Source organism: Cariama cristata, unplaced genomic scaffold (genome assembly GCF_000690535.1).
Source record: "Cariama cristata isolate BGI_N322 unplaced genomic scaffold, ASM69053v1 scaffold26989, whole genome shotgun sequence".
Classification (NCBI taxonomy): domain Eukaryota; kingdom Metazoa; phylum Chordata; class Aves; order Cariamiformes; family Cariamidae; genus Cariama; species Cariama cristata.
Window position 1 is genome coordinate 51,134 of NW_009638331.1, and position 14,054 is coordinate 65,187.

The 14,054-nt window shown below is 40.0% G+C and overlaps 1 protein-coding gene across 1 annotated transcript; it reads right to left on the bottom strand.

Moving 5' to 3' along the window:
* Window positions 1-5,278: 5,278 nt before the first annotated feature.
* On the bottom strand, window positions 5,279-13,085 carry ZNF488 (zinc finger protein 488). The gene is made up of 3 exons (XM_009708666.1): window positions 12,866-13,085; window positions 8,595-8,823; window positions 5,279-6,680 (listed from the first exon to the last, which is right to left on the bottom strand). Exons 1-3 carry the CDS (start codon window positions 13,082-13,084, stop codon window positions 5,515-5,517), a joined length of 1,614 nt encoding a protein of 537 aa, XP_009706968.1. The 5' UTR covers window position 13,085; the 3' UTR covers window positions 5,279-5,514.
* Between the last annotated feature and the right edge of the window lie 969 nt (window positions 13,086-14,054).

Consider the following 14,054-nt stretch of genomic DNA (forward strand, 5'->3'; position numbering starts at 1 on the left):
TTTCACTGGAAAATTAATGTGCAACCTTGCCTAATTTTATTAATTGACAAAATATTGTTTACTATTTCATAGGTCATCTGCTGATTGACATTGAAACTATCAGGCTTAACAAAGGCCTGTGTTCTAAAAAACTAATTTTTTCCTGTCTTCACATACTGCTATGTCATGTTTATTCGCATCTCAGTGTGCTTAGAACCTGGACATGGTGTTAGATTGTACTTTTTGCTCAAGGTAGGATCACAGGAAATATCTTGTTTGAAGACATTGAAAAGACCAGCCCCCTTATCTCAGAGTGGAGAGATAACAAGCAGGATAGATGAACCATATCCTATCCTATCTCCCTTTAATACAGTGAAATTGAAAGGAGGTAAAACCAGAACTGACAAAAAGGAAATACATGAAAAGGCAGAGCCTGTAGAACTCACTGAGACAAGTGACACTGAACCTAGTGAAATTGTACTGTTTAGAAGTATCAAACACTTCTAGAATATCAGGAATTACAATAGGTTACAGAACTTTCCCTGAAACCTAAACCTGCACTTTCAGAACTAAAGCAGATCTCTCTCATCTATGCGGTCAAGAACTTTCTGGTTTTTTCACTACAGCTGCTTTCTGCATGGGTCTTCCACCTTCTTCTACAGTGTCAAGGAAGACAGATCCTGAGCTGTATGTCCCACTTTGTATGTATGTCCCCCAGGTTTGGCTCCGCCTGGAATTTTTGATTTTTCTAGTGACCACTAAAACAGTGAGCTCAAACCAAACCATGACCACAGCACAGTGTGATCGACAGACCTCACAAAACTACAGGCAGTAATTGTATAGAAAATTACACTTCATTGAAGGGTTTGAACATCACAAGACTATGAATGAAAATTAGTTATGGAAAATCCATGGTTTGTGGTTTAAAGGAGAAAGTTAGAAGTTTTCTTAGGGAGGGACAAGCAATTTCAGAAGTGCCCTTTCACAATGCAACAGGAAATATGCTGAAACTGCCACCTTTGTCTCTTCTGGTTCCAGAGCTGACATGGACGTTCAACAGTTTATAGCACCATTTCCTTATGATCACACCTAGAATAACTTCCCAAAGTTTAATCCTAATCATGTTCTTTTTAAAGGCAGGAAGAAAGGAGTTGGTTTATCAGGCCTCCTAGCAGTATGATCTTTCTTCTTTTAACATTCACAGAACTCTGATCAAGAAATGGCAGCCAGCTTATTAATTTTTTTTGCTACAAAATGATGCATTCTTGCTCTCCGGAGAGTACTTTTAATGTAGTCTTCCCTGATGATACCAGAAAAGCTGCCTTAGTCCAGTCATTTTCAAACTGTACTTTGTAGACCAATGGGAGCCCACAGACTGCATCGATTAGTGAAAAATTACCCCCCAAAAAGCACCTAAATATCTACCTTCAAAAGTGTATCTGAGTGCCATTTCAATGGAGAAACACAGCTTCATTGGAAAAAGTTCAGGGATCAATGAGTGAACAAATTTCCTAATCTGTCATTCCCTATTGTTAAATTCACAACCCACTGCAGAAACACAGCCTGAACAAGCTAAACTTGGCAGCATTGTGTTATGTCCCTTTTCACTGACCCAGAACAGATGCCATGAGAAACAGTGGTTTGATCAAAATTACACAGGCAGTTGCTAGCAAAGACAGGAAAAGAACCAGTCAGCTGACTTCAAATTGTCTCCTCCTGTTTTAAAAAACAAAATTCCATTTTTTTTTTCTTCCAAGCATTTCTACATGTAGAAAAGACAGAGATCCCTGCTGTAAAATGACAATATTGTGCTGGGACAGAATGCAGTCCTTCATGAGTTCCTTAAGTCCCTTCATTTCTTCACGAATCCCCTGCTCTAGCAGAGCACCTTTCCTCCAGCAGGATTTCCTTTCATTTGCACCAATTTAAATGTTCAGACTTCTAGACATAAGGGAAAAAACTTCCAGCATGACTCAATTATAGGAAGTTTGTTTTTCTTTGTCTCGTTAGGATTCCTTCTGCCTATGCAATATTTGGTTCACTCAGCTTTAATATGAATATTTTTGTTTGAAGACATAAAATCTGCAAAAATTTTGGATAAGCCACTTGGTTTATGTAACCCAGCTTAAGTGAGACACTCAGTTAAACTTCAGTCATATGAAAGACATTCCCTCTGCCTGCACAAGGGGCTTTACACAAGAGCTTGTTTTACACATAGAGAATCAAGTTCTGGTTCTGTTGGCATCTATGCTGTTCTGCTCTGATGTCAGCACAGATGTAGCAGGCAACAAGATGTCATATTGGTTAGTCGTGTGTGTAAACAAGTCTTAGTTCACAAAACGCTTTAGTTGCCTATAAAAGCAATTCGTTCACTCAATTTTTATGCCAGTAGCCACCTACAAAGGAGCAAGGACAGTATTGCACACATTTGCCTGCAAGAAGAAAATCCCCAATCTTTACATGTTAGGACCAAACTGTGCTGCCCCTGCAGCTGGAGGAGGTGAGGACAGTACCAGAAATAAAGCTGATTTAAAACCTCTCGTCTTCATTTTTGCATTTTGAATCAGCTCTGCCACTTTTCATAACTGGTTCTCTTGCCTTTCTCTGCACAGAATGCATTTATATTGCTTGTCATCACAGTATGTAAGTTGCTGTGGCTGAGATATCCCACAGAGGAACTCAGTAAGAATTCTTATCTTTTTCTTTTTTTTTCCCCAAACAACTTAATGACATACAGGAAAGCTATCTCTCCCTGTAGCCTTGCTGCTTGCTTAAGCTTCATACCATAAGCAGAGTGAAGAAGTTTGAGTACTGGTGAGACCTCTAAGGATGTAGATCTAACACACCATTGAAAGAGGTTTTGAGATTCAGCAGCTGTTTATCAGTGGCTGATTTTCCACACTTTCTCAAGATCACTGACACCAACACAAAACCAGTGAAAACGTGTAACCAGTTAGACTTGGTACTGCTTCATTCTGATCTAAATGATACACCAGGTGTAGCGCACTGGAAGAACCAGCCCTTGGAGCAGAGTACAGTTGAAGCGATGTGCCAGCATAATACTGGGGAGCATTACACAGCTGGTCTTATTTTTTCCAGAAGAAATCTGAAGCTAGGTTTCTAACCATAAAACTGTTAAGAAAACATGGCATCTCTCAGTAATTACAGAAGAGAACATTTTGCAGCAATGGTACCAAAAAATCTTTAGTCTTATTTATACTGGGACAGGCTGATCTTAAAGTAATTGATGTAAATCAGGAGTAGTAACATGGAATTATTCAGGATTTGCACTGGAATAAATGAGATCACAATCTGGCCTAAACTACTAATGGGAACTATAACCCTAAGCACATATGAATGCAGTTACACCATGGAGTCCTTCATTACACTTTATGGACACTGACTTCACAGTAAACTGGCTGGCACCCAGATAAAACCAGATGGAGTGAAATTTGGCCCATTAAACCTTGCCATAAATATATTCCTTACACAGTAAATGTTATTGGACACAAAATAGAGATGGAAAGATTAGAAGGAAACCACATCATGCCCTACTCAATGCAAGGTTGTTCCCTGTGCTCCATGTTTCAAAGCTTTTGTTCATTTTGGTTTTTAATGACTCCAGTGAAAGAGCTTCCACCACTGACCTTGGAAAGCTGTGCTACAATCCAACCAGACCTCCAGTCTCAATTTATGTCTTCTGAATTCAAAGGAATAACATAACAGTTAAAATTTTATGTTTGGAAAATCAAGCTGGGGTACACAGCCAGTGGTCAGCCTGCAATAAGTCAAATGTTTATGTTAATAAGAAACAGCCATGTATTAATGTTCAACAGCAATATATAGGGAAGAATATAGTCTCCTGACTTATACAAATCTCCCAAGAGATGACAATGAGTGTAATATGTTGATCCCAACTGACAGCCTAAGACTCTCAGGCTGTCTTTTATCACTCAGATACGTTTCCTTGCTGGTACTTGCATTATCAGCCTAGGCATCACCATAGGAACTCAAAGAAAACTTCTGCCCAATGTGCAGCAGACAAACACAGGACTACATCATCAGTATGGTGGAAAATAATAAGGAGCATATTGCAATATCCTTTACTCTTATCTGGGAAAGGAGTGGTTTCTGATCAGTCTCTATCTGAAAGGGAATCACAGCAGGTGAGGCTCAGAGACAGGCCACAAAAACATCAGACAACCTGAAAAAATACTATATTAAAGAGAAATGCTCGCTTGAAGAACACGTTGTCATAAGCTATCAATAGGAAGCCCCTAAATGGATTTTAAAAGTTATGAAAGGCTAATTAGATGAGCTGCAGTAACAATAGACAGGATTGTTGCTCCCCCACCCGACCCAGAGCAGTATAAACTCATCTGCGTCTAAGACTAAGCAGAGCTCAAACCAAAGTAGGCAAGAGAAAAATTATTCATATGGACAGGCTATAGAGAGAATTTGGCGCTTTCTTTTTAAAAAAGCTGAAATTGGCACATGTAGAAACCACAGAATAGACAAGCTGGTCTAATGCAATGCAATTCATGTATGCCTGTGTCATTTTTTGAAGGACGTTCCTCTTCTAGCTATTAGCAGAACAGAGCCTTTCATCCATAATTAAAGCGTGCAGATTCTGTCTATCAGTAGCTAATAGTAACTCAAATACCCTAGTTGCTTCCTTTAGTATATCCAAACCCAGAAAACCACAGGCCAAACTCCACCCTCATCAGATCTGTACGCCTACTAGTCACACAAATCTTGCAAGCACACATCATCAGGGCAGAATTTTTGCTCCCTGTCTACATGGTAACATTGACAACAGGTCATATTTTGATACAGATCCAGGTTGATTTGACTTTGTAAAAGATATTTCAAAAGTGGCAGAGCCTAGAACAGATCTCACATATACTGATTTACAAGTCACATCCTTTTGTCAGTCTATTGATCAGTTATTGACAATCACAAATTTCAGATAGTGTCTTAAGTCCCTTTCAAAGCCAAGGGGACAGTAAGATATAAGTTTTTTACTCAGACTCACAAATCTGATAAGAGAGCTGATTCAGCTAACATAAAGGAGTAAGAGTCCACCAAAGCTGCCAGAAACAGTAACTTCTTTTCTTTTAGCATATAAGCTCTGTTTTTTTAGTGCTTAAAGATTCCTCATTCAATGAGGTGTTTGTTACTTCTGTATTTACATCGTACTATACAGACACCAGCAAATCAAACACAAGCAAAGAAAACTCTGCAAAACAATAATTTTGTTCCCAACTATTTGCAAATTAATACTGCATGTGCATTCATTTCACTGTTTTATTTCCTCAAAAATAGATTGACAAGGGCTAAGTTGAGTTTTCAAAACTTACACTCGGACTCTTGTAAACATTTTATATTTTTTTGCAAAGCATCTATTATAAATTATTGTAAACAGTGATTTCCTGTAAGAAATTAATGTAAACTCAAAAAGAAATAGATACAAGTGAACTGTATTCTCCTTTACCCAACCTGCCCAGTCCATTGGTGAGATATGTCTGCACAGCTCTAATTATGAGAAGTCATGTGCCGGGATAAATGATGACGTTCTCGGAAGTATTCATGACAAATGGGACATGTTAGCTTCTCCTCTCGTCTCCTCTTGCACTGGGATTCAGTTGAAGAGTATTCTTTTTTGTGATGTGACCGCATGTGGAAGACTAAATCGGATGTCATGCGAAAGGACAGGTTGCATTTGGCACACCAGTTCTGGGCAGCCACTCCAAAGGATGTGAAGGTGGGGGGAAGAAGAGTCAAGGAAGAGGAGGAGGAGGAAGAAGAAGTGGTTGTGTTTTGTAACTGTCCTCCTGCTTGTTTGGGCCATGGTTCTGAGGTATATGGGAAAACATTGCTCCGAATGATGCTTGTCTGCAGCATCTGAGCATTACACAAATCACTGACAAAGAACTTGGAATTGAGAAGAGTGCTGCAGCACGTGATGTCTGTGGTGGCAATGAAGCCAGACAGTTCCCCCAGGCTCTTTGGTGACTCACTCATGGGATGAGAAGAATTCATTGCAGCTCTTTCTGTTAGACACTTACTGGGTTTGCTGAAAGCACTCTTTTGTTCTCCTCGGGCTCTGGTGGGCCACACAAAGGAGAATGCACTACCAGAGGAGTTCAGCAACATTTCCTTTGATACATGCTCTTTACCAAAAGCCACTGTGCCATCCTCCTGTTCTGGCTCCTTCGGTCTCTCATTCCTCAGCTTCTCCTTCATCTTCCTGACCTCAGTGAAAGCGCTCTGCTTCTGCTCTAAAGCATCCTTCCTAGCCGACTGCCTCTCTGAACTAAGCTTCCAGAAAGAACCAGCCAATGCATGCTCTGCCCCAACCTCTTCTTTGCACCCACAGTTATGTTCCTCACTTAGATTATTGGTTTTCTCCAACAACACTGTTTTCCTGCTCCTGTTGTTCTCAGCCTCTTCAGGTTTTGCTCTCCTTTCTCCTGTGAGACCATGGGCATCATCTTTACAAGCTGCCATTTTGACCTCTAGATCCCTTGCCAGGCTGTGGAAATTTGTGGTCTGCTCAGCTAAATTGCTCTTTTCAGTCTTAGGGTTCTGGAAGTTTCTCCATAGCAGGGCGCTCTTCTCTGGGACACATAGGAAGCGGACATGGGAGAGATAGGAATACTCACATTTAAAGACTCGGTTGCATTCTTGGCATCTCAACTCTGCAGAAATAGACAACAGATGATGAGTTTTGCAAAGGTAGAATCATGGATGGATGCAGGTCCTGACCCTGTCATTGACACAAACAACTGACCAGAAACATTTCTTGTGTCGTAAAAGATTCCACATAGTAAAGCTAATGCCACTGCAGAATGAGATCCCTTGCTGCTATGGAAAATTGTTGACTTGTATTTGCTTCCATGTGCTACTTGCAGAAATGCTTTCATTTAGACGCTCAAGGCAAGTCTGTATTATGTAAAATGGCCAGTACACAGTGGTCTAGATAAAACCATATGGACTTTTTGACAATTTGAAATCTGAACTCAGATTTGGGTCTACATTTCCTAAGTAAGTCACTGGCTTTAATACAGGCTGAATGTTAAATTCCTCACATCCAAGTAATAATGTGTTTTAGACCTGGACTTTGACATGAGCCTCTATTTTCTGCATAGGATACTCCGGAAGTTTAATATCTTTCACTAATCATCTGACAAGAATGCCTGAAGCCCTTTACTCATGCTCATTTGGTAAACTGCTATATGCCTTAAGGCACAGATGCCTGTGGCACAGAAAATAATGTTCAAAGTGAAACAATGCAAGTGATGGGCAGGAGGAATGGGGAGTACTGTTTCCTTCTGGCCTTCAGATGTACTGCATCTCTCATTCATTGGAGTGATTGATTGCCCATGAATAGACAGTACATAATTCAGTGACGAAGACACGTATGGTACACCTTAACCTTTGTAAACAGTATCCATGCTACGTTATTTCACAACACACAGTGGTTTTTAAATGCAAATTATGCCAGACCGCACCTAAGGCCTGGGATACATTGGAAACTTCATACATCGCTTGGGGAGAACTACAAACCCCTAATTTGTTTGCTCAGCACAGCTTAGATCACTTCCCAAACTACAGAAACTGAACTTTTTATAGGAAAATAAGGCTGCTGATTTGGATGGAACGTTATACCTGCTAGTTTAAAGTCTTGAATCTAGATACAGTGTTTTCTGTATAGATAAGGCTTTGCCTGGTAAATTCAAAGGGCTGACAGTGTGTATCTAAACAGGAGCTAACAGAATACCCTGAAATCTGTTAGAATGATTTAGTAAGTTCCTGCTACGAATCTGTCTATATTAATAATTTAATATTAATTTATAGGCAAATATATTACCATATAAATTTACCAACTCATACCTTTACCAATCTATGCCTTTACTAACCAACCTATATAAGCTGTGTTTAAATCAACCAAAGGGAATGTAGAAAGGGTTTTGTTCTGAAATGACAGCGGGAGTCAACCATGACATGGTCCTGACAGTGATTTGATTAGTCTCTCCATAATCTAGATTTTTATTTTTCCAACAATTGCCAAGTCAATTTCTTTTAGAGCAATAAATTTCTAGCAACATCTCAGAATTAAAATCATGCCCTTTTTCTCCTTCCCACTGTGTTCCACTCTAAATAGGCAGACTGTGCTGTATGCAGTACTGTTTGTGTTGTTATGTATTTTTATAGCTCTGCTCATTTACAAGATTAAAGCTGAACACTGGCCTATACCTGATTCCTCAACGAGCTAAAAAGGGCATATTTCCGATGGATATTTTAGGCTTTTAAGATTCCAAGTTAGGCAGGTGCATAGACTTCAATTACACAGCTCAAAAATTTCAGCATTAATCCCTAGTGGACCATGCTATGCTGGAAAGTAGCAATGAAAATGGCATTGAGAACTGCAAATTTGTTCTTGCTCTATGCCTCCAGCGCAATCCCCAAAGTAGAAGGTCTTTTCTCCTAGCTGACTGGCTAAGGATTTAGACAGGTTTTATTTCCTGTATTACAAGATCACCATATACTAAAGAAATTGCAGACTCACTTCAATCCTCAGTAACCCCTGCAGTCAGCAATTTGGTACTTACCATTCTGGGGACTCTGAGCTTTTATCTCATCGAAACCCAAGAGACTGGAAAGTTCCTCATCATACCAGACAAGCAGCTCCTCGTTTTTGTTGATTTTCCTGGTAGAGCGATAATATAACTGGCTGTTTTCTAAGTAAGCTTCCAAATTCTGCTCCTTGCTATTGGCAGCTGCTTGTACAAGTCTCATCCAAGGCAGTCCTGTGGGACTGTGCACAGACGTAACATCTACCTATGAGACAGAAAACAAAAAAGGGAAGTTTCAGGTGTTGGAACCCAAAATAGATTTCCATCGAATTCAAGAACAAAGCCTGTTTCCTGCCTCAAACAGAGTCAGTATGCCAAAGCTGTGAGCCCAGTTCATATGCCAGTGTCATCAAATCCAAAGTCATCATAGGGAGAAGACTTCCCCGGTGTAAGTGTTGTGAGCTCTGGGAATACAGCTGCATGAGAGGGAGAAGGAGATACCAATGTTCACATGTAACCTCTCATGGCAATGCCAAGGCTGGTACATTGGTCAATCTCTAGCCCAGTCACGGCAAGGATGATGTCCTCTGTCCAGTGCAGGTTGTTCCACGTGACTGTATCAGGTGTGGATCACAGAGGTACAGAAAGTATGCTCCTCTGTAAGCAGGGGTCTCAATCCCATGGGAAAATGAGATACAAGTCAGGAGAGGTGTGAGTGCTGTGGTCTGGGGAGTGTGAGACGTGCAGACCCCTGGATCAGTGCAGTGTGAGCCTGGAAATGAACACACACTCTGGGCAGTTGCATGTGGATTTTTTGACTGACATAAGAGGATATAGATCAGGAGGTGTAAGAATAATCTTGGTTATTTGATTCAACACCCCAGGGGGACAACATCTGCATATATAACTGTTTGGCTAGGTTACATTAAAATCAGATTTTAATAAATATAACTAAGAAGCACTTACATTATCTCTTTCCTTTTTCAGAAATAAAATTGTATGTTCCTATTCCTGCCTTTGATGAATCGATTAAATTCATTTCAAGGTATCTAAACAGATAAAAACTCATCAGATTAATATTTTCCATTAAATTATTTCTGAGAGTTGCAAGGGCTTGATTTACTTTCAGTATGTGTGCATTCAGAAATATCAAACAGATTAAGTTTAAAAATGTTGCTTAGGTTGCAAGGTCAGGCACTTAGAAGTTAAAAAAATAACATTAAGTCTACTGCTCAAATTAAATTTCCCTTCTGTGTGCATATTACAACCCAGTACTCAGCCACATATAGTCCTTTCTCCACAGGACTCCTGAGTCTTTTAGTCACAGGTTGACCATACTCTGGAAATAATATAACTATAAAACATTTGGCTTTGTCTTCCTCATTCAGTGTGTGGCTCCCATCTTAGTCACTTTATTGCATCTGCTCTGAATAGGGAATAATTTGTTTCTTTATAGGTTTTTCCTTGGTGTTTACCACAGCAGATCTATGTCTTCCATAGTATTTGAAAGGCAGGGAAGATTTTCGTAGCTTGGAGGCTGAAATACAGGGTGATCAAGGGCAACATTTACATGCATAAAAAGCTTCAACTAATTTTTGAAGCACTAAGTCATTGTTTAGAAAGGAAGAAGTTTGGAAATGAAAAATGTCTAATGACAAGTATGATCTAAATTTCACCCCAAGCAATGTATAGCTCTTTATTTTCCACTAATTGCAGAGCAGCCATTCATTGGTGTTTAGTATCAGAAACAGTATTTTGGCTATTTGTTTCTCTGTTTTTAACTCTCTCTGACTATGACCTACCATGAAAAATATGACCACATTAGTAGCTTGAATATAAGAATGAAACATTAAGGGACCATTAGGATAAGAATTAATTAGTATAAGGAAGAAAATAAATGCGTATGCCCTATAACTGGTTCTCTCTAAACACCATGGTAATTAACAATGATTGAGAAATACAAAAGTCTGACAGCAACACAAGCCACCCACCCACACATAGTGGTTGTAACTAATAGCTATGACAGAGACTGTCCTTTATTAGTTTCTGTGTTGTTTCAGAAATACCAAGCATCTACCCAGTGCTCTAGCAAAGTCAAAGGGAACACAGCTCCTCCAGGAACCAGGACTCCAGGGAAAAAGTTGAGAGAGCTTAAAGGACATGGGGAGGAGTAAAGGACAAAACGTAAGATCTGCATGCTGTCAACTAGAAGCATGCACCAGCTTTAGTTTTTCTGTGTGTTTAGAGACACTACAAAGCCTGCAAGTCCACCTTTTTCTGGAGATGGCAATCCTTCAGATGAATCCTTTGCACCCAGATATGAGGTAAAGGCTTCACAGCCCAACAGGCTCAGTCACAGCTGGGCTATGAAGGCAATGTAGATTCCTTGACAGAGGCTGGAGGAGAAGGGAGAGAATAAGACTCTTCTTTGGAACCCACAAGAAGCTGTAAGAGGCAGAAGAACTCAGTGGGACAGACAGCTTTGTAAGGGGCCGGTTTGCTTTGCTGGAGTAAATGATTGGCTGGAAAGAACCACCTGTATCAATGGCTGCCAAGGCAGTTTCTTTGCCCAAGTACACAAATTGGCCCAAGGAGCTCCAATTAAGTTCTCCAAGAGGATGAGAGAAAAAAACGTAGCGCTTTTTTGGAGTAAACATAAAAGCCCAGGATGAGGAAACCCTTGTTAGAAATAATATCCCCCAAAGTCTTGCAGGAGTGCTGCTGAACTATGATGAACATGAACCTCAACTGCGAAGAATACTCCTTATCAAATTATTCCTGTGTGTATGCTGTTTGTACTATAGCCAGCATATCAAAACTCATTTCCTGTTTTGCACCTCAGTGCCATGATAACAACATAGTATCATGACTGAATTGTTGTCTTCACACAGAATCAGGAGTTTAACAATAGTTCCTGAGTCCTGGAAGGTTTACTTTTAATTATGAATAGCTAACAGGACCACTGATTACATCTGAAACAGCTACTTGCACAAAATTTGATGTATTTACTGCCAAAAGACAGAGATCTGAGCCAACTCAGGCATGCAATTTCATGGCTGCATAACAATTACTCAGCTCAAATGTAGCAAAACACTAAAGCCATCCCTCTGGAGAGCTTTTCCATGTAGAAACCCTTTGAGGCTCTTCCTGAGACTACAGTAATTCCAAAACTCCCAGGAGAAATACAGAAATATTCCATAAATAAAGCCTCGTTTCAGGAGAGATCTTTCTCCAAAGAGCTTGTAATTCTCCTGGAGTACAATAGCACCGTCCAAGCAAGCAAACTTGTGCCAGAAACTTAAACAAATAGTCAGAAAAACCCTGAAGCCTTTTCTTCTGTTTCTTAATTTGCTTAAAGCAAAAGCGTCAAACAGGTATCTCCCAACAGCTGCATCTTCCATATTACACATACTCCCTAGGACTTCTCTCCTTTAGAGCACAGAACTCTTAGGAGAACCTGGATCTCTCCCAATCCATCCATGCTATAGCATGAGAAATATGCATTGTCCAAATGAAAATGTTATAATAAACAGTGGCTAGGGAAAAAAAAAAAAAATTGGGAACTAGAGCTGGAGAGTTAACACTCCATCACAGTCCTGAGGTTTCTGACTTCTACCTGACAGTTCCTTTTGTTTCACAGACTTCTCTCTGTGGCTTCTCTACAGTGATTGACAAGTGCAGCTGTAACACAGACAGACACATCTAGGGTAACTTTAGGATGTCCATGTACTAATAGTAATAAGTTGTGGCTGTCTGAAGATTGTGTGGACTAGTTGCCTGACTGATACCTTCTACAGTTCATACAGCCTGTGCTGAGATCACTGCCATTGTGATTTTACTTTTATGGATAACTGAGCAAACTGGGTTAGCTTGCTCAGATCTGTCAACACATGCTGTGAATGTCCCACCTGCATGAATCAGTGCAATGCCACAGTATTCCCCCTCTGGTCTCACAGGGCCATCACACCTCCAGGTAAGCCTCCTTTGTCCTTTGTAAGGACTAAACCTGAGCATGAAGTTTCTAAACTATTCGTCCCTCTTTCCTCCTATTCCCAGTCAGTGCTGAAGCAGGTGATCAATCATCAGCATAGAAGCGGGACTTTGTATTCTTCCTGCAAGGGAATCCGTTTTCACTGAGGGCCCTCCAGTCTACAGTTTATAAATCAGAAATGCACTGGCTACTTCTCCCCTTTGAAGGACCTGTTAGTTGTGCTGAACAAAACAAAAATCCAGCCCTTGGCAAAGCTACCTTCTCAGGCATGGTGTAACACTTTTTGATATGACTAACATTAAATGCTTTCTCCTACCTTAAATACATAGTGGATGTTCCGTCTATCAGAACACTTGAGAGCAATAAAAGCTACGGTGTCCAGCAGGGTGTTCTGGAGCATGCATGGTCCAAAAACTACTTCTTCGGGAATGTCTTGTGTGGTATGAACAGTAGCCAATATGTCTGGAAAATGGTGATACAGAAGTTTGTTGTCACTTGTCCAAAGAAATTTAGGCAAAGATGTAAGTTCCATCATAAACCTGTGAAATAAACAAGAAATTGCGTTTGGAATAGAGATGGAAATGGAAGGGGGGCATCACTATGTACAATAAAAAGACTTCCAGGAGCTGTGAATTGTAGGTGAACTGTAAGAGCATGCCAGGACATTGTTGGTTACAGAGTTTATAGCTTTATTAACATCCAGTTCAGAAAGAGAAAAATGACTTTGCACTAAACCAAAATCTTAGGTTTGTAAACAAGTGAGTTAATCTTTTGTGGAATAGGCAGACACTCCAAGAGTTCAACTCCTGCTACACCGCTGCTCTCTACAGCCGGGAATAAGCAGCTTTGGGAACAGTAAGCAAAATTTTCAGTGAGTGGAACTCAGCATATTCTTGTTCAGCATATTCCCATTCAGCATGTTCTCAGATATCCTTCTTATTTATTATTAGTAATTTGTAGAAGTGTGAAGAAAGGTAGAGAAGGAGAACAATAAAAAAAAAGCAAGCACTTTTTGAAATGCATTTTGAAAAAGCTGTGCTTTTTTATTTGGGAGTGCAACATCAGTCTAGTTTCTGGTTAAGCTGGTACAAAACCAGGAATAACCTGAGTCCCACATCTATCCAACCTGAATGCACAAAATCTGTGGAGATTGACAAAAAGATTATTTTCATCCCATCTCAAAATATATGTGAGATCTTTTTGCTGTTGTTGGGAAAATTGAATCAGATTACAACTCTTTGCATAGTGATGCTTTTAGCATAATGTTAGTAGAGACTGCTGTCTTTAGAGGATGAATTTTCCTGCCCTGAATGTAGAATACTACATTTTCAGAGCAGAGGCAATTTCTGCGATATGAGCCACAATCTGAGAACTCTGTATGCAGTGAGGCGGCAGACTGGAGTTATTTGTCATTCTAAGCTTCTCTCCATTTTTAATAAAGATATTGCCATCTCCAGCTCCCAGCTGGAGGTCATGGAAAAACCCTCATTTATGCCATAAAGAGC